The sequence below is a fragment of the Rhipicephalus sanguineus genome, chromosome 7 (genome assembly GCF_013339695.2).
Source record: "Rhipicephalus sanguineus isolate Rsan-2018 chromosome 7, BIME_Rsan_1.4, whole genome shotgun sequence".
Lineage (NCBI taxonomy): Eukaryota > Metazoa > Arthropoda > Arachnida > Ixodida > Ixodidae > Rhipicephalus > Rhipicephalus sanguineus.
This window is the reverse complement of record NC_051182.1, coordinates 75,103,507-75,125,208: the sequence shown is the minus strand read 5'-3', so window position 1 is coordinate 75,125,208 and position 21,702 is coordinate 75,103,507. Positions and strand designations below refer to the sequence as shown.

Here is a 21,702-nt window from a genome sequence, read left to right as displayed (position 1 = left end):
AAGAAAGCGACGCGCGTTCTTGGGGTCTGTAGAGGAGTCTCCCAAGAAAAGGGCAAGGAGGGAAACGGGGCATCTCGACTTCGGCCAGAGAGCAAAGGCGCGAAAGGCTGCGGGAGCGGCTCAATGCCCTCTCTCACGCAACCCCTCTCGCCGCTGCGCGTGCAAACGTTGCGTGAAGCCAAGGCGCGGCAGCGTTGAAGACAATGGGTTGCGCGTGCCATCCCACAAATTAGAGATTCTCTTTCCGTATGCTGTGCACGCTCTTCGGCAACAAATTTACCACTCATTAGTGTGTTTCATTTTCTAATACCGGCAAACTTGCAAAGAATTCAGTTGGTATAGATAACAAGCCACCGCGGGATATATCTGAATGAGATGGCGGACTCATTAGCCACACTTTCCAAGCGGATCCGTTATACCAGTTTTACCTTATACGGCCTACGCGACAGCAATAAGGTTTAGAAATGCTTGTTTCTGCAATGAAATAGTCAAATTATCGCTGGATAAATTCAGAGACTTCGCGCATCTAACATTTTGCTGGAATGAACAGTGGTGTGTATCATGGAATTTAGAAGTTACTTACACCGGATTTCACTCTGGAATTCCGTGGTTAAATTATTATTTAAATAAAGCTGGAATCAAGGCGTCATCCTTATGTCCCTTTTGAGAAGAAATAGAAACAATAACCATTACTTTTTATTCTGTCGACGATATTATAATCAGAGAAAAAGATACCTGGTCCCTCCACTTCAAAAGTTGGGATTAGGAATAAATGTTGCAGTAATTTTATCATTTGGCGCCACTACACAGCCACAGGAATGTCTGCTCTGCGGTGTTTGATTACCTAAACGAAACAAAATTATTACCATGACAGTAGATATTTATTTACTTATATTATTGGTTCCGAACCCGTCAATATGTTCGTCAAAATCTCATGTGATAGTCTGACCGCTTACTATTTTAGCATTTTAATGTATTAGCTATGTTTTATTTTCAGTCTAAACTTTAGAGTTTGTTTTTAGCTTCATAGGTATTTAACTTAAAGATCCTGCCGCCCGGTTCCTGAGGCGTGTCCTATCGACGGGATGCAGAAAATAGCGTTTTTTTATTTATTTCATTTTTTTCTTGAACCACTCTCTCTCTCCCGGTTCTTGGCCCATCCCCCTTTGCGGGTGAGTGCCATCACAGTGAGGACATAATCGTCATGAAACACGAGAGCTTCATAGTCGTTCAGCGAGGCCGGTTGATCGCAGAAACTTGAGCAGCGCTTTCGTCGCTTTCTGGTTGGAAGCTTGAAGCTTCCGGCATTCCGAAATTCAATGCTCGCAAAGCGGCAGGTCATTGAGGCGTCTTAACGTTGTTGAGAGGTGTTGTATCTGAGAGTTCTGTGAGAATGAAGATGGACGTGTGCAGCGGTTTCCTCGCTGCCACGGTGATCACAGGTAGCACCGTCTGCCATTCCAATTCCGTAAGCAAGGCTCTCAGTTAATGACCACAAGCCGCAGGCGAGATTTAACTATGCAAGCTTTTGGGCCAAAATCGTTATCCTCGACGTTTCTGGCCCGCCGTCTTAAACTGGTTCGGACGTGCCATCGCAAATCTAGCAAAAGTGACTGTGCCGCCTAAAGCGATCGGCTCAAAATACGGCCCCGACCCCGACCCGTCATGGTGGTCTACTGCTTGTGGTGCTCGACTGCTGACCCGCAGGTCGCGGGATCGAATCCTGGCCACGCGGCGGCATTTTCGATGGCAGCGAAAATGCTCGAGGCCCGTGAACTTCGATTTAGGTGCACGGTTAAGGATCCGATGTGGTCGAAATTTGCGGAGCCCTCCACTACGGCGTCCCTCGTAATCATATTGTGGTTTTGGGACGGTAAACCCAAACAAGAATAATGCGGTCCTGGAGGGCTTTACGCAGTCTTCGTTTGACGATCTTCTGCTGCGGAAGCTAGAAAGACGTGTTTGTAGCTTCGTTCGCCCTGACAAGATGCAAATCAACTAGGATTAGCGTTTAGCGGTAACGTGCCCCACAAGCTAATGCCTCCAAGATGTATCCATACGGAAACTGCGATCTAATAGACTAATTTTATTTAACTGCGACAGCCATACCGCTCTCTCCACGAAACCATTGACTATAGCATAAATTATCGTAGTGTCAAGATAAGCACAATGAGACTTCTTAGTACTGAACTGGTGCTCTTGGACTCCTTGCTGTCGCACATAATTGTATGTTTTCTCTCCATGTCGCAAATTAGTTCGAGTTGTGCGTTAAGTTAGTTCTTTTAACAGCGAAGCTGTTTAATAGCTGTGATATCTGTGTGCGGCCTATAAGAAAACTATCATCATCATAAACGGGAATGTGCCTCATAAATTGGGTAAATCCCACTACTCACCACTTGCGCACTAAATATGATGAAGGCAACAGCTAGCCCAACTAATGGCTGTGAAGCTAGGGTGGTGAGCCGAAGACCCCGAATACGTACAACGAGAGTATACTAGGGAACGGCAAAGGCAACGGCTGCTGCGAGAAGACCCCGAAGCGATGGAAGGCCTACGCCAACGACTCCGCGCCCGAAGATCTATGAGAGGTGCGAACGCTTGGTTTCAGCGCCAGTTTCTGTCTCTGGCGTTTGGTCATCCCTGTCGTGTCTATGACTGTCTGCGGTTAAACTCGAACCTCTCTGCGCTGAGAGTCAACGTAGAAACAACCTAGCATCATTTAGCTAAACCTCGCAACGACCAAGAAGCAACCTACAAACAACCTGCTTCACCGAGCTAAGGCCTAGAAACAAACTAGAATCAACCAGATTATTCTTCAGAGTTATCCAGTTTGGCTGTTTCAAGTCTTGCGCGGCTTACTGCAAGCTTCGCCAATTTTCTTCTGTGCCCTATAAGTTTTTCGTGATGCATTCACGTTTTCGATGCAGGATTCGTAGTTTTCTATTCGACTTTTGAAAAATCTGTTCTGCACTGTGCACTTTGGACCCTCGTGTCTTTGCAAAACAAACACAATAGATAATGCTTTGATTCCATCGTTGTAAAGCGCTCCCGCAGGCAGCGATTATTTATATTTGCGGGTCAAGGCCGGCAGGAAAATGGCACAGAATTTTAGACTACAGATTTCGCCGTGATTATACTTATTGCTATACGCACGAAATACGTACATGTAAAGCAAAACTCTTATCACTACAATAGCCAATGACCTCAAATGGTATTTCAGGGTCTAGAGATGGACAACGTTTACAATGCCGGGCTCCGAGGAACCACAACCTCAACTGCGTGCAAACAGTAACAAAATATGCCAGCGCAAGGCCATCAACACGTGTCCTTCCTTTTTCGCAGCAGGACGAAAAATGAAGGACACCTATTGTATGCTCCCTTTTCGCCATTGTGTAACCTTGTACTAAATATCGTTCGCTACATTAGCAGCTATATCTGGCACAAAAACGTCCACACGTTTCTGTGGGCTTGAACGTACACGACGGAAATCACGAACCATGCTTGGAACGTTACTTCTGAGCTTTATCATTGCATTTTCGACATGGTTCATTATGTAAGTGTGATTGCTCTTATCGCTTGGCCAGTGCCCTTATCGCTTAAACAGAAGGGGAAGAATAAGAGCTTTCGGGTCGGTCGCTATGCTCGAGATCAACTTTCGTTCTTTGACTGGTGCTAACCTCGATTTTTGAATACTCTAGTGCCCAAGAATAAATCGTTGTGAAACTGGTGAAGGTGCTGGTTATATTTGGTTACGTAGCCAACAACCTTATGCGCATATGCGCTCTATGGAACAGAAAGCTGCAGTATTTGTGCTTTTTTACGATAAAATAGAAACACTAACTCTACCTCTGAAGTAACAACCTATACAAGAGAGCTCCTTTCGTTTAGTGCAGGCGCCTGAAGCTCACCTCACATAGCGGGCCACACTCATGAAATTTAGTCCCCCAAGGGGCGGGACAATGAAGAAAGTAGAAGCGGGAGAGAGGTCTTAGGTTTTGAAGAAAATGCGAGCTAACTTTGCCATTTGAAGAAGGCTTTTCCCAAATCTCATAACCGGGTCATCTCTCTAGGGGATTTGGCGTCGGGACTCGGAAAACGCATCGATACCGATCTTCCGAATGACAAAAACTTGGACGCCGACTCTAAAATGTGGTTCTTGTTCCACAATTTTATTTTAACACATTGTGACCGCATGGCGTACCTCACAAAAAACTTGCTTGAGACCGGTCACGTCTGTGTAGCCTACCCAAGTAAAGCAATATCAACTGCAACGTGGCCCTCGGCAACCTCGGGCCACTAGCAAGTCATTTCTTGAGCCAGACACATTCGAAGAGGAGCTGGTCCGTTGGTCTTGCCTGTTAAGTTTCTTTCTTGTAAGGTTAGCTGTCCATTGCACCTTTAAGGATAACGGACACACTTATTAGTAAAAAAATATACATGGAAAGAAGGCAGTCATGTTCGCGCCGGGCCACTAGGAAAAGTCCGCGGGCCGCGTGTTTGAGTCCTCTGGTTTGGTATATCTTTATACAGTAAAACCTCGTTAGTAGAGAAAATCGGATAATTCGGACGTGTTCGCTGGTCCCGACCACCATGTGCGTTGTTTAATGGCATCAAACTTTCGTTAATATGGTCACGTTTGATTGCAGCTTTGTTTTGACCTGATGCAATGCGTGCGCAATGTCACAAAACTCAAACAGGCGGAAGCTGTTGAAGATGAAGAGCTTTGAGCCGCGGTCACTATGGTGGCATAAAACTCATTTGCTACATCGTGATGAACGAATGATCATATGCCGGCCACGTTACCTGCGAAAGAACTACCGTCACGTGCGCGTAGTGGTACGCAATGAGGGAGGTGTGTTGCGCAGGATGACGAAAATTCCGGCCTTTACACTGCTCTTATGCAAAAGAAGTAGAAGATTCATTATTCGTTAAGAAAATGAACGTTTATTGATTTATGAGACATTTGTTTATTGTTTTCTTGGTACTTTCGATAATTCGGCATTCGGTTAATTGCTATATTCTTCCGGTCCGGCGGAAATTTAATTAACGAGCTTAAGCTGCATATCTCTCTGTCCACTTTCCGACACTCATTTTCACACACCTGACAAGGTAGCAAAGAGTCTACTATTAATTAGCAGGTTAAACTCCCTGTCTTTCCTTTCCATCTCTCTCTCTCCTACTGCAATTACTAAGGTTGAAGATTCGCTCCGTGGATTTCATGAGCAACGGTTGCGTCGTCCGCGATGCCGAGCACCGCTCACCCATTAAGATTCGCCTTTCCGTGGTGTCCTCCGACACTCGCCGATAGTGGCTCCGTCCCTCACCTTCTCTGACTGGATCCCCCATTCTTTCCTACCATTCTTTTAATCTCTCCTTATCTCTCCCCCCTGAGAGCTACCGCTGAGGTGTCATCCACTGAGGTATACAGTTGCGGGGCTCCCCTTTTTCTTCCCTTCCTGTTTTTTTTCTTATTCGGAATCGCTCGAAAAAAGGGGGTTGAAGTATGGGTTAGTTGGTACAAAACGCTGGAAGAATGAATTAGTCAAAAGGACGAAGGGCAAGCAAGAGAAGTGGCACGCACAACGACTGGACTATCAACTGTCATTCATTCTTCCAGAACTGCAGTGATATTCTTTGAAATAATCCGCACAATTTGTGTAAGTCCTAGGAATAATGTCCTTTATTTATTGGTAGCGTTTGTCCCTATTAGAGCAATTATTCCGAGATAACTAGGGAACCACAAGTAAAGCACCGTCACTATATTCTACGTAATGTGTTTTTCAGACAACGCAAGAGACGGCTGTCGTTCTTCAAGAACCTCGGAATCCCAGGACCTACTCCAAGCTTTCTTTCAGGCAACCTGTCTGAACTGGTACATCAGGTAAAGCTTAATTTGGAAATAAGTTATTAAGGCGGAAGCTTTATATGCCTCACGCGACCGTGGCCTTGAACGAAAACCGCGGCAACGACACGAAAAGGTCCGAAAAATATCACGTGACCCTTTAGGCGAGTATCTGCAAAGTGGAAAAAAATATCGTATACATAAATATCCATAACCATACGGGACGGTGCAGCATGACAATGCAATTAGAAAATCGGAAATGTTCATTAGCAGCAGATACTTAGCGAAAGTTAGTGACATCTGATTAGTGAAATTGATTACGTAATTCATTTGGTGCAGTTAACTAGTCACTGTGAATCAGTCACAATGTGATGTCGTCCAGCAAAAATTTATAGCACGTTTGTTAGTGAGATTTATTTAATGAAATTTAATTAGTGAGAGTGAAGTTGCTTTGTGACTGGAAGGTGAAAGCTTTCGAATCACTAATGAAGAGTCATAAGAATGCATGAGAGACCCGGAAAAATTGTTAATAAATACGGGATTGGTTCATCATTTCAATTTGAAAAGGCAGGCTGTGCATCTGTGTTCCTTCGTAGTCCTGGCCGATTTCGCGCTATCCAATTTTGAAGATTATGAACCAACTAGCCCAGCAACGTATTCTATTAGGGCAGGCTTGAGTTCGTCATATTTGAAATGTAGGGCGCGACGACGACAACGGACACAAGGAAGTGTACACACACACGGAGCGCCTTTTCTTTTTTTGGCGCTCCGTGTGTGTACTCTCCATTTTGTACGTTGTCGTCGTTACGCCCTACACTTCATATATGCTGAACCAACATTCCCAATCTGCCATTCTTACTTGAGTTCTTGCCTTACTTGTTACTTGAGTACTTTTTTTCTTGAGGCCCTCCACCTCAAACAAAAATTTTGCTGAAGAGGGATGTTTTACCGTGAATAAATAATGAATAAGTTGTTTCATTCAAAAAATCAAGGCCTTCACCATGTGCCCCCCCCCCCCCGAAAAAAAGTCGATGCTACGGGCCTGCTTCAGTTCGTGTGTGCACGTTCCTAAGCCGCGCAGGTACTTTGGCCACGCAACTTTGAAGCATTAAGCAGCTTGCTGCGTCTAATCTGTTCGACAAAAATCGGGTACGAGAAATGATTTTCGAATGTAAGCGACTTTGCACCAATGTAACTATAGTAACGCCTCCTACGAAATTTGTATTAGCTGACACCATGCGTGATAAAAACCGAGATAGAAGACCGCAGATTGATTCAAACCATGAGTCTGGCCGCTTGGTAAGCCAGAAAACACACAAAACAAAACTTTAGGGGCCGAGGCCCTGAGGTTGCCGCGCCAAGTAGATGTGACGTCATAAAATTTTTCGGCATCTTCTAGGCTAATATTAATCACGTTATGTTCTGAAGGTGCCATGGAGTTAACAAACTTCAAAAGATTTCTTGAGCCAGTGCAGCGCCTCCTCTATCTTTCTGTGTCTGGGCGAAGGAGGTGAGAGCAATGAGAACCGGACGTTGGCGTTACTACGGCTTATAGCCGCCACGCGCCGCCACCGGAGTAGAACCGCCGTCACGCCGTCGCTCACGGAAACGCAGGCCGTGGCTGCACTCGCAGCTGTTATACCGGTCAGTTTTCGGCTGTATTTGCGCTGTTTGAAGTATATTAAAAACTTTTGTTAACGGGAGTCCTGAAGCACTTATTGCTCTGGGCAACCATTACATTTTCAAGGGATGTGTCGTTCGCAGCCATTTCATCGAACATTTGCCGCCATGGCTGCGATCGGCGCTGACTAACACTCCTAGGTTTACATTAACATATATACCCCATAATGTGGACGGGAAGATGACCGCCACCGTAGCTCAGTGGTAGAGCATCGGACGCGTTATTCGAAGGCCGCAGGTTCGGTCCCTGCCGGCGGCAAGTTATCTTTTCGTCCACTTTAGTTTCCTCACATTTATATTCTAATTACTGCAAATATATCCCCTCTACTTTCCTTGGCATTATTGTCTGCTAGTTCTCATTAATACACGCAAGCGTGAAGTTCATGCACTAAATAGCATGAAATGTCACAATGATGAACGTGATCACCCGTTCCCTTCGCAAAGTTTTTGAGAAATACATATTGTTGCACCGAGAGCAATCAACAGCTGGTGCCAGAAAATCAGGAATTATGCCGTGTGATCCCATTTTCAGAGCTTAAACAGGTAAATCGTGATGGTACGAAGCACTAACGAGAACAGCTGCATATGCCGCGCGCTTCCTGCAACACTGACCGATGTGTGTCAAGGGAACGCTGTTGTTCAAGTGAAAAGTCGTAGTGCTGATAAGCGTGACAAATGCGGCTTGTTGTCAGTTTTCATATATACGAAGTATGTGCACCGCAAAGAAATGAGGACAAGAGAAGACACATAAACGACACAGACTGGCGCTGACTTCCGACGGATTTTTATTGAAAAGCACGCAGCCAGTTTTTTATAAATGTGCGCGTGCTATCAAACAATCGAAAACGCGTCACAGGTGACCAAACGATCGATGTGTTTTCGATTGGTTGAGAGCACGCGCACATTTATGAAAACTGGCTTCGTGCTTCTCAATAAAATTCAGTTGGAAGGAACAGCGCCACTCTGTGTCGTTTATGTGTCTTCTCTTGTCCTCGTTTCTTTGCGCTGCACATAGTATATATCAAGACATGGACCATCTAGCCCATCAGCGTATTATTGTTGTCAGTTCTTGGGCTTCTCTTTGTATTGGTCGATGGTCTGTTCTATTCCTAGTAGCTGACTTCTCAGGTCCCTTTCTTCACTCTTCCATTTGACCTTCTCGGTAGTGAGCAAAGTATAGGCCGAATGTTTGTCAACCTGGACACTTTTGTCGCATGGGGCAGCCTGCTCAACCTTGTGCACGCATTGATTGTGACACTGCACAGGCTTATTATCGGTTGTTTCGCCGACAGCGCATCTGGTATCCATGGGATCCGATTCTTAAGCTTCGGGACGTAATGTCAGCGTTGCACATGGCGGCGATCGTGAGGCCGCGTTGGTATTGCTACAGTGGCGGTGAAAATTTTAGAGACCACGGCAGCGCATGGCATACAGCACCGCCGCGCCTTCTGGCGACTGGCTGCGAAACTCGAGAGCGCGCACTGGGCATGCGCGTCCTTTTTTTTTCCTGCCGGCCTGCTGATTCGCTCCCTTCAAGTGCGCGCACACCGGAAAGCCAGAAAAGGCGCAAGGTGTCACTTCCATAGCCGTCGCGGAAGCACCAAGTGATGATATATCTTGACAAAAAATACGTACATTGCAGTGCTAGGTGCGCGCCGTATTCTACGCCTTAGTCTCTGACGTTCCGCGCGCCGAAAACACGCATATGGAGTGTTTGGTCGATATAGAGACATCGCTGCTCAGTAATCTTAACACACATGTCAATTTTAGAAAAACTGACGCCATATATGCGTGTTTTCTACACCGCGGAACGTTTTGGACCAAGGCGTAGAAGGCGGCGCGCACTGAGCACTGCCAGTACAAATTACGTATTTTTTTCACGATATCATCCCTCGGTGTTTCCGCGGCGACTGCAGGAGTGACACCTGCCGCTTTTTCTGGCGTTCAGGTATGCGCGACTTGAAGGGAGCGAAAGGGCAGGCTGCCAGGTAAAAAAGGACGCGCGTGCGCAGTACGCGCTCTCGAGCTTCGCAGCCAGTCGCCAGAAGGCGTCGCGGTGCTGTTTGCCACGTGCTCCCGCGGTCTCTAAAATTTTGACCGCCACTGTACCATGTATAGTATTCTAGATAATATTCTAGTACAATATAGGTACATGCATTCGTTGACTGTTCGATCGCAGATAGTCACATTTAGCCATGCTTCGTTCACTTGTTAGCTTGGGCTGCAAACGTGAAAGGTAGTATTCAATGACTGAGGGTACTGCATCCTTCTTGATACACCGCTTAATACATTCTATGAAATATTCTGGTCGGAAATGGCGGCTACATAGTCTAGTGTAGTTTGAAGATGTATTAGGAAACCAATTATCCCGCCTAATTACTCCAAGTCACCTCTTTCTTACACCAGCGACAGCTGGAATTTCATGGAACGACAGCCCAATAGGCAAAAGCCTTACATGCCGCTTCAAACGCGAAAATTGAACGTCGGAGGTGTCCGGCGGCGCCAACACGAGTGATGCAGAAATCAGCATCACGAGATGACGTCACCATATGACGTCATAATGACGTCACATATTGCAGATATTTTTGACGTCATCGTGACGTCACAACGTGCCGTCGTATGATGACGTCATCACATTACATCTTCGCTTGGTCAAAGAAGGGCCGATCAACGTTACTAGAACAAACTCAGTTTAAAAGCTCCGCCGGAGAGGCGGTCCGCGTGGCGGTCGTGAGAACTAGTGGCGCTGCAGTCACGTCTAGCTCCCGCGGCTGGCGCTTGTTGTGATCGGCGCCGCCGATGTACGAGCGCACGTGGGTTACAGCGTCGTCTGCGCTTTGTTACCTCGTCATTTTTGCGACTGTTCTTGACCAGGCTTAGCGTCTTGTACGAAGACACGTGCATGATGTACGAAGCGTAACGAGGGCGAACAGATTCACAGTGCGGTATGCCGACTTGCTTTGCGCCGGGCTGCAAGAGCGGATACCGCAACGACGACTCCGCTTCACGACACTTCTTCGGACCTGCAAAAGACCCTACGCCATTCTAGCTTTGCATCGCAAAGATAGAAAGCTTACTGCGAAATGCAAGGTCTGTGACGTTCATTTTGAGAGTGACGGCATTGTAAAGCACTATCGTCGTGTCGTTGCGGGACAAGAAGTTTTGATCCCACGTGGAAAATGGGAACTCGCGCCAGGTGCCGTGCCGCGCTTGTCCCCAGTACTTCCACACCACATTTCAAAGCCAAAATGTTCGGGATTTAGGCGCAAATCCCCCCCCAAAACGCACGGCGTCCCGCGAAAGCCCAGTGCCCAATTTGGAGGAGCCGCCAGAAATAGAACAGCAAAACGAAAGGCAGGCGATTACCTATATACGCTACCGAGACTGAGAGTTGCATCACACTGACATTCGATTAGTTGTCAGCTGTCGCTATGCCCTCGAAGCAGTGGATTTTTGAGAGGTTTTACGACGAGGTATTGAACAAAATGTGCGGAATATTTTACACTCGCCGGCTCGGGAACGGGCTGCTCAGCGGAAAAATTTGACACGGTACACATAGAAAAGACGAGGACCAGCGCTGGTCCTCGTCATTTCTATGTGTACCGTGTCAAATTTTTTTGCGCTGAGCAGTTTAATAATGGAATACCAACTAGCCCAATCCCACACTTTGCTTCGGGAACGGAGACTTATTGTGTAAAAGATAATTGTAGTTGACGAGCAGTTTAACTGCGAAGTGAACGGCTACAGCACGAAACGCAAACGGCTGTCGTACAGTGTAAAGTGCTGCGGGCATGTAACATCTGCTCGGTACGGTACGGTACGGAGAACTTTATTTAAAGATCCGGAGAAGTGCCACCACTTAGGGTGACACCGCGGGCCTCTCCCACGTGGGGGCAGGTAGACCTAGCCTAACCGCCGCATCGCAAGCTCTCTGGACAGCCCAAAGTTGATGCTGATATTCCGAGCTCTTGAGGGCGAAGTTGAATACTGACGACTCTTCTAGCGACAGAGTACGCGCGAATAACTGCTCGATGCCCACATCACGGCCGATCTGTTCGAATTGTTTAAGGCACCGTAGAAGGATGCGACGTAGAAAGATGAGACACCGAAAATACAACTATCCGCTGAAAAAATTGCTCAGAGACGACATCTATTCGATGTAATTGCACACAGCGATTTCATTTGCCGAGTTCTCGCAAAATTTTCCGATTTTGGGTCAGTATTCCTTCAACAGTCGCGAAAACGTGTCTTGTAAACATTCCAAAGCATTGGTGATGCTTTTCGAGAAAGTTTTTTTCAATAAATTGTAGAAACATATGAGCACTGTTTTTCTAGAACCTTTTTGTATCTCGAGTAAGTACGCTTCTTTGTGCACTATAAAGGGTTTTACAAACGTGTTGGGTTGTTCTTGGTCTAGATAAGACGGCAGCGGCTAAAATTGTGGTGGTAGTTATAAAAATTACTCTGAAAACCCTCATTCGCTTAGAAACTCCTATGCTTGGAAGTTAAGCGCAATGTAGGCAGCTCAAATATTGTCACAGGGTCGTGACGTCGACGAAGGCAGCAGTCAGCAGGTCCGAGATGAAACTCTTTATTTGGCCGAACCTGTGGCCGGGAAACTGAAAGTCAAACTACAGCAATACACTGATAGCGGCGAACAGAGCGTCGACCGTCGATCAACTGACAAGCGGTCAAGCGCGTCGGCTTTTATACAGGCGCTATCGAACTTTCCAGCAGTATCGCTGGTGGCGGCGTTATCTCTCGGCAAAGCTGGAACATTCGCGTGCAGCGCGCAATCTTACCAAAACGATCTATTACAATCGCGAAGCTTCTCGAACACTGTTTCGCGGACAGCGTCGAGCGTTGATAACCGTCCTTGCTGGTCAAACCCGAATACATCAAAATAAAACAAGAAGTGGGCGTGGCAATATAAACCGAACATCGATTCTTAGCCAATCAATGAACAACGCACGCGGGCCAATGCATGCAGACGACCTTATGCATATCCACCTAAGTATCCATCTAACTAGTACAATAACAAAGTTGCCGCGCAGTTGCCGCGAGCGGCTGCGCGGCGGACCGCAGCCGTGGTAGCAGACGACGCGCCGATAGTGGCGCAAGACGGAACTGCAGCGCCGCTAGTTCTCGCGACCGCCGTTCGGACCACCCTCCTCCGCTGGCGGAGATACGGAGCTTTGAAACTGAGTTTGTTCTAGTAACGTTGGGGCCGATCGCAGAGGCAATGCATAACCAGCAAGCTTGCAATACCTCCGACCTTTGAGGCTGTAAGAAAACCACTTTAGGTGTAGAAATATCACGAAGGGGGGGCAGATGTTTAATACATTGAGTTGGAAGGAAAAAAAGAAGATGGCTATCGCCTGCCAGACGTCTTAGGCGAATGCATATGGGCCCTGTGAGCTTCTTTTCTTTATGTAGTAATGGTGAATGAAAAAAAGAAATACAATTGTTATTTCTTTCCGTTCGATTTGCTCAGAAGTGCACAACAGTACGACATATTGAGGCATGCGGATCACGTTGTTGCAAAAGCCTGAAATAGAATATAAAACTCGTATACTATCAAATGCGAGCCCCGTCACGGTGGTCTAGAGGTTATGGCGCTCGACTCCTCACCCGAAGGTCGCGGGATCGAATCCCGGGCGCGGCGGTTACATTTTTCGATGGAGGCGAAAATGTTTCAGGACCGTGTACTTAGATTTTTATTAGGTGCACGGTAAAGAACTAAAGGTAGCCGAAATTTCCGGAGCCCTCCACTACCGCGGCTCTCATAATCATAACGTTTTTTTTGGGTCGTTAAACCCCAGATATTGTTATTACTATCGAATTCAAATGAAAGTATCGCACCGACATCACGACCAGACACACTGCATGCGGATTACGTACCTGTGAAAGCTCGTGAGAAGCACGAATGCAATTAAATTCGGATGCAAACACAAATTCGTGAGTTTCTTAATACGCGAGGCGGTTCAGCGCCAGCATCCCATAATCTACTCGCACAGCGCCACCACGCCACAGTGGCGAGCGCCGAGCGGCGGTGCAGCGCGCGCTCGGCGGCCTAAGGAGAGCACACTCCCAGGCACTGAAAAAATAACGGAGGCGCTGGTCAGTGCAAGTCACCCTATAGAAAAGTACTTTAATTTCCGTACAATCACATTGTTTTATTGTGCAGAGCCTTTGCCGGGAAACTAAAAAAAGTCACAGTTTCGCCGCAAGTGCGAAGCAATGAATGAAATAGCAACAACGAGAATGTCACACTAAGAACGGCAAGCAGTTCGAAACGTTCAACGCGCTGCACAAACACAAAAAAATGAAGCATGAAAAGAACGCACATGTACACACAGGCAGAGCGCGCACTAACAACTGTCACAGTTGGAGCAGCGCGGTGCAAGTGTCGACTGTGCACAACCAACTAGCCCCGACTTTGGCTCTTCTACCTAGCAGCTCAATCCTTTCGCAAACGCTGCTGCTGCAGCGAGCGCGCGAGCATGGGTGACCACACCCCGTCGGTCAAAGTAGAGGTAGGAGGCGCGCACGCATCCAAACTCCAGCGAAACACTAGCGGGGCAGCGCCCCTAAAAGGCAACCTTCGCGCAATCTCACGGGTGACAGGGAACACGCTAAAGTACATTTGAGCTCGGCGTACCACCAGCGGAAAATGGTGTATATAAGTAGCTCGCCGTTAGTATGTTGAAGGGCGTAATCTGCGTGGTGGAGCTGTCTAACGAGCGTGCGGCGGAGTGAGGGATCGCAGGCTCCAATCCCCAGCCAGGCGCTTCGGAAAATACTTCTCAGTTATTTTCTTTGTTGCATATATATATATATATATATATATATATATATATATATATATATATATATATATATATATATATATATATGTATATATATATATATATATATATATATATATATATATATATATATATATATATATATATATATATATATATATATATATATATATATATATATATATATATATATATATATATATATATATATATATATATATATAGCCCTTCGCATGCTCCGAAAGTGGCCAAAATACTCATGAAACACCACAATATCTTGATTCAAAGTGACCGCCTGAAAGAAATTTTTACGGAACCACCCAGGGTAGTGTACCGCCGATCACGTACTCTACGTGATGCCCTAACATCATCGAAAATAAACAGCCGATCCAACTATGGTGGCTGTCAACCTTGCGGTAAAGCCCGCTGCAAAGTCTGCCCACGCATGACAAGTTCACATTCCGTAACTAGCAGCGCCTCAAACTTTTCTCTGAGAATCAACGGAGACTTTACTTGCGACAGTGCAAATGTTATCGACATGCTTGAGTGCTCCACGTGCCGCAAGCAATACTTCGGTCAATCCGAAACGTCATTCAGATTAAGCTTTAACAACCAGAGATCCCACGCTTCTAACCTACGTCATCTTCCCCTGTTTAAGCATGTCCGTCCAGATGCCAGGTCACTCCTTTGAAAAAATCAAAGCCATATTAGTACAGTATGGGATGAAAACTCATCATGACCGAGAAGTTCACGAATCTTGCCTCATTAACAAATTCAACTGTCTTGCCTCCGGCATAAACGAAAGCATCGGACGCGTTGTCTTTCTTTCTGTGTAATATTGTTCATCATACTGATGCGCTAACCTCACCTCCCCCACCCCCCCGCCCCTACAAACACACACATACCTTTTTGCATATTTTTAATTGCAGTGCCTTTTGTTCAAATACTGTATTGAAATCGTCTACTCCATTGGAAGTATAGCAACCAAAGGGACTGTTTAAATGTTGTGTATTTATGTTTTAGTACCGTAATGTGGCCTAACACGTGCGCATGACATTTGTTTTGCCACGGATGTTGCCCTAATCTCTCGTGTTTCTCTGTCCCCGCTTAATCGGTGTTGCTCTGCTTTTAATATATCCCGTGCGACGGCTCCTTGTTTCTACTTTGAGTTACAGCACTTATCTTGTCACTCGAGGTGGCATATGAAATATATTGTCACTACGGTTTGTTTTGAGTCTTCTGGCGTTTTTCTTGTAATGACCCTTCGGATTGATACCGCGATTTTCGTGGCACTTAAAAGCGGCATATTCCTTGTATGTTTATCATTCTCTGACGAAGGCCGTGCCACGGCCGAAACGTTAGGCATAAAGTATTGCAATAAAGTTGTTTCCATCCATTCTCGTACGTGCACCCTCTGCACCCCCGTATATATAGATATATATATTGTCACAAGGTAGCAGTGGGCCAGTGGCTCAAGGTGGTAGTGGGACCCACTCTGAAAGGGGGACAACAACGAAGTGCTGAAAGGACAGGCTCCGGTCCGCCATTGTCTCAGCGTCTATTTCTGCTTGTATATATTTGTAAATATACGTTTTCTTGTAACATTATTGGTGGAGGTGCTGGGTACACCTGCGTGCCTGCGTTTCCTCTCGGAAAACCAACACGGAACTTCGGAGCGGTCGTCGCCTCCCTTTCCCTGCAATGACTGACCGAGGATCACCGGCGCAGCAGCAGCAGCAGCAGCAGCAGCAGCAGCAGCCCCATGTGGTTCTCCTGCCTCCTCGAGACCCAGGAACCTTTTCGGGCACTGACAAAGACAAGGTGAATGTGGAGGACTGGGTCGCATTGTACGAGCGCGTCAGCGAGTATTACAGGTGGGACCCCACGTTGATGCTCGCCAACCTGGTCTTCTACCTCAGGGATACCGCACTCGTTTGGTACGAGACGCACGAGTCGGAATTAAGCACCTGGGACACCTGCAAGTCGAAGCTCATCGAGTTGTTCAGCAGGCCATTTGGTCGCCAGCAGGCCGCAAGAAAAGATCTCGAGTCCCGCGTTCAGACGTCGACAGAGTCTTACGTCTGCTACATACAGGACGTACTGGGTCTTTGTCGAAAAGCTGACGGGAACATGACGGAGGCTGACAAGATTGCCCATATCTTGAAGGGGATTGCCGACGACGCGTTCAATCTACTGATCGTGAAGGATTGCACCACCGTCGACGCCGTGGTCAAGGAATGTCAGCGTTTTGAGCAGGCCAAGAGTCGTCGCATCAGCCGCCATTTCGTTCGACTACCTAATACTGCAGCCACATCGACCTGCCAAGACCCCCCCACGTTCACGCAGGCTACGTCGTCAGAAAATGTCACCCGAATCGTCCGTCGTGAACTGGAAGCAATGGTTCCTGCTGACGTTCCACAGGCTAACGCGTCCACCGTATCGCTCATACAAGCAGTCGTACGCCAAGAGATTGCGAATCTCGGCATAGCACCTGTTTGCTCTATTCGCACTCCCGAGAGCACTCCTGCCGTCGTCAACCAGATCCCAGTGTACCCTTCACGCTACCGAAACCCTGCTGAATGGAGGACAACTGATGATCGGCCAATCTGCTTCCACTGCTCTCGCGTAGGACACATTGCGCGCCACTGTCGCAATCGGTGGTCGTCGACTTCCTGGAACACCGGGACATGGCGCCGATTTGAAGGCAACTCGCGCAGGCTTTCTCCTCGTTCCGATCTCCAGGCTACTGATGTCCACGTTCCAAGCAGGAGGTTCAGCCGATCCCCGTCCCCCCAAGGCCGTCGATCTCTATCGCCGCTTGTTCGTCGATCAACGTCCCCTACACGGTTTGGCCCCTCGACCTCGGGAAACTAGTCCATGCAGCTCCCGGAGGTGACGCTGCGACAACGACCCGGACTTCAAATCCTCTGTTGACGATTCCTACACGCCGAAACATTTTAGAAATCTTGGTGGATAACGTTACCGTTACAGCCCTAATAGACACTGGTGCACAGATTTCAGTGATGAGTGCTGCTCTCCGGGAAAAACTGCGCAAAGTGCTCACGCCTCCTGTTCAGTGTGCAGTAATAGTTGCCGATGGGAGCACATCTACAGTTCTTGGTATGTGCACCTCTCGCGTGTGTATTGCTGGCCGTCAGACCATCGTATTGTTCACCGTGCTTGCGCAGTGCCCACATGACGTGATCCTCGGTCTCGACTTTCTTTCGACGCACTCCGCTCTTATTGACTGCTCGACGGGCCTTCTTCAGCTGGAACTCCCTCTAGACGCCTACGTTGACCATGACGCTCCCAGTCGCCTATGTGCCATGGAGTTTGTGCATCTTCCGCCTCAAGCCGCGACGTACGTCCAGCTTATCCTTGATCCACCTGTGCGCGATGGTGAATATGTTGTTTCACCGATTACCGACGTCGTCTTGAAGTATTCTGTTGCCGTACCGCACACTGTGGTCACAGTATGCCGCAACCAGACTTGTTTACCTCTCTTGAACTTCGGTCTAACCACCAATGTGCTGCCTGCAGGTATTACGCTCGGCGTCGTGTCGTCACTGCAAGATTGCCATATCTCTCAGTTATCAGCAGGTGTTCCTAGTCACCATGCCAACTCGCTCACTGCACTCGACCTTGCACGCACTGACATTGAGAAAATGATAGCGCCCGATCTTCCGCCCACTGAAGCACAAGACCTGCGTGGTCTCTTGACATCCTATGCCGATATCTTCGATCTTGACAACCGCCCTTTAGGCCAGACATCGGTTGTGACCCACCACATTAACACCGGCGATGCCAACCCAATTCACCGGCGCCCTTACCGTGTGTCCGCTGCCGAACGCGCTGTCATCCAGAAAGAAGTCGAAAAGATGCTCGCCAAAGGTGTCGTCGAACAATCGGCTAGTCCGTGGGCATCTCCTGTCGTGCTTGTAAAGAAGAAGGACAATACATGGCGATTTTGCGTTGACTACAGGCACCTCAACAAGGTCACTAAGAAGGACGTTTACCCCTTGCCACGCATCGATGACGCACTCGACTGCCTTCATGGCGCCAAGTTCTTCTCATCCATTGACCTTCGATCTGGTTATTGGCAGATCGCTGTTGATCCGCAAGACCGAGAAAAAAACCGCATTTGTAACCCCAGATGGCCTGTACCAATTTAAGGTCATGCCGTTTGGGCTTTGCAATGCTCCCGCCACCTTTGAGCGGATGATGGATTCCCTTCTACGCGGCTTCAAGTGGTCAACATGCTTGTGCTACCTGGACGATGTCATCGTTTTTTCACCAACATTCGCAAGCCATCTTGAGCGGCTCTCCACTGTTCTCGAGGTATTCCGCAAAGCTGGTCTACAGTTGAACTCCTCCAAATGCCGTTTTGGCCGTCGTGAAATAACTGTACTGGGTCACCTCGTTAACGCAGCTGGCGTCCAGCCTGATCCCGAAAAAATTCGCGCAGTGACACAATTTCCCGTACCCTGTTCGGCTAAAGATGTCCGCAGCTTTCTCGGGTTGTGTTCCTATTTCCGCCGCTTCATCCGGAATTTTGCCGATATTGCGCGTCCTCTCACAGAACTACTCAAGAAAGACGTCAACTTTATTTGGGGTTCGCCTCAAGCTGCTGCGTTTTCGGCGCTCGTTACAGCCCTCACAACTTCTCCAGTATTAGCCCACTTTGATCCCACCGCCCCGACAGAGGTTCGCACCGACGCGAGTGGCCATGGGATTGGTGCTGTTCTCGCTCAGCGTCAACACGGACGAGACTGCGTCATCGCCTACGCCAGCCGACTGTTGTCCACGGCGGAGAAGAACTATTCAATCACCGAAAGAGAGTGCCTTGCTCTAGTTTGGGCAGTTGCTAAGTTTCGCCCATACCTGTACGGCCGCAGCTTTACTGTTGTAACTGACCATCACGCCCTGTGCTGGCTCTCTTCGCTCAAAGATCCCACGGGCCGCCTCGGTCGTTGGTCTCTCCGCCTTCAAGAATACACCTTCTCGGTGGTTTACAAATCCGGCCAACTCCATCAGGACGCCGATTGTCTGTCACGGTACCCAGTGGATCCACCCGACACCGCAGAGGGACCCGCTGAGTCTGGGGTATTCTCAATATCAGACTTCCTCGATATAGGTTGTGAGCAACGCCGCGACTCGGTTTTACGTCCCATCATTGACAGTCTGAGTTCCGGAACTCCAAGCAGTTCTCTACACTTGTACTGCCTTCACGACGGTGTTCTATACCGCCACAATATGCGCCCCCACGGCCCTGAACGCCTTCTCGTCGTGCCTTCCCATTTGCGGGCAGATGTTCTTCGCCAGCTCCATGATGAACCTACCGCCGGTCACCTTGGAGTTACACGCACTTACGATCGCGTCCGGCGCTGTTTCTTCTGGCCAGGCCTTTATCGCTCCGTGCAAAAGTACGTCAGCAGCTGCGACCTCTGTCAACGTCGAAAACGACCAACAATGCTTCCAGCCGGACACCTTCAGCCTATTGACATCCCCGCCGAACCATTCTACCGCGTCGGGCTCGACCTCCTCGGACCATTCCCCACTTCTGCATCCGGGAACAAGTGGGTCGCCGTAGCGACTGACTACGCCACACGTTACGCCATTACCCGCGCTCTTCCCACCAGCTGCGCAACTGATGTCGCCGACTTTCTACTGCATGACATCATCTTGCATCACGGCGCTCCTCGCCAGCTTCTCACCGACCAAGGCCGATACTTCTTGTCCCGCGTCATCCAGGACATTGTTCGTTCCTGTTCTACGACCCACAAGTTCACAACGGCATACCACCCGCAAACTAATGGGCTTACGGAGCGCCTGAACCGCACTATCACCGACATGTTGTCGATGTACGCTTCTGCCGACCACCGCGACTGGGACGCAACGTTACCCTAAGTCACATTCGCTTACAACTCCTCCAGGCATGACACCACAGGTTATTCCCCGTTTTATCTTCTGTATGGACGTGAGCCATCCCTCCCTCTTGACACGCTGCTTCCCACTGGCTCGAACTCGCCTGTCACATACGTTCTCGATGCCATTGCCCGAGCCGACACAGCACGACAGATTGCCCGAGAGCGCCTCACAGCATCTCAGGCCTCTCAAAAAGACCTGTATGATCGCCGACACCGAGATGTCTCTTATGACCCGGTTCCCTTGTCCTATTGTGGACCCCATGTCGTCGCATCGGTCTCTCAGAAAAGTTGTTATTTCGCTATGACGGACCATACAAAGTCCTGCGGAAGGTCACTTACCTCACATATGAAATACAGCGAGTCGCCGATTCAGTGCAGTCAACGCCAACGCCATCCACTGTTGTGCACGTCGCAAGACTGAAACCATATGTGCCGTCCACCTCACTACTTCCGTGACCAGCGCCGGGTCGGCGCTTTTACGCCGCGGGGTAGTGTCACAAGGTAGCAGTGGGCCAGTGGCTCAAGGTGGTAGTGGGACCCACTCTGAAAGGGGGACAACAACGAAGTGCTGAAAGGACAGGCTCCGGTCCGCCATTGTCTCAGCGTCTATTTCTGCTTGTATATATTTGTAAATATACGTTTTCTTGTAACAATATATATATATATATATATATATATATATATATATTCAGTGGGAAAGTTCAGTGGGTCCCGTACGTATAGGAAAACAAGAGGGTGCACTTACGAGAGAGCTATACTTTATGCCTAAATTCTCGGCCGTGCCACGGCCGAAGCGTTAGGCATAAAGTATTGGTTTCTCGTACGTGCACCCTCTTGTTATATATATATATATATATATATATATATATATATATATATATATATATATATATCTATATATATATATGTGTGTGTGTGTGTGTGTGTGTGTGTGTGTGCGTGTGTGTGTGCGTGCGTGTGTGTGTGTTTGTGTGTGTGTCGGTTCACAGGTTAATGGGGGAGATGAAGAAGAGGAAGCTGAGGACACAACAACCAGCCAACCAACCAACCGACCAATAAACAGTTGTTCTGACTGACGCCATGTCTCCTTCGTCACAGTGAGTCGACAGGATCTACCTCACCAGCATCATGAGCACATCAAAGAAACCGATCAGCCTGCCGAAATACACAGCGCCGAAGACGACGTCCCCGTGGTCAAATGGTTGCGCTTCTTCGAAGCGACAGCGAGCAACGTTGCCTGGTCCGAACGAGATCGCATGAACTGCATCAGCGAGTACCTGGAAGGTGATGCATTCCGCTGGTACCTCACCGAGATTTTCGACGTCGAAGGCTCGTGGGAAGGCATCAAGGAAAGCATGAAAGAGCGATTTGCTGAGCCCATCGGAGACCCATTCCGCGAATTCATGCTCTGCGGACTCAAAAAAGGGCAACGCGTCAGGCACTA

The 21,702-nt window shown here is 48.2% G+C and overlaps 1 protein-coding gene across 1 annotated transcript in view; it reads left to right on the top strand.

Moving 5' to 3' along the window:
- The first annotated feature begins 3,497 nt into the window (after nt 1-3,497).
- LOC119399528 (cytochrome P450 3A29-like) overlaps nt 3,498-21,702 on the top strand; it is a 96,557-nt gene continuing 78,352 nt past the window's right edge. The window contains exons 1-2 of the mRNA XM_037666339.2: nt 3,498-3,553; nt 5,785-5,881. Coding sequence (XP_037522267.1) covers nt 3,498-3,553; nt 5,785-5,881 — 153 coding nt within the window. The remainder of the gene's footprint in view (nt 3,554-5,784; nt 5,882-21,702) is intronic.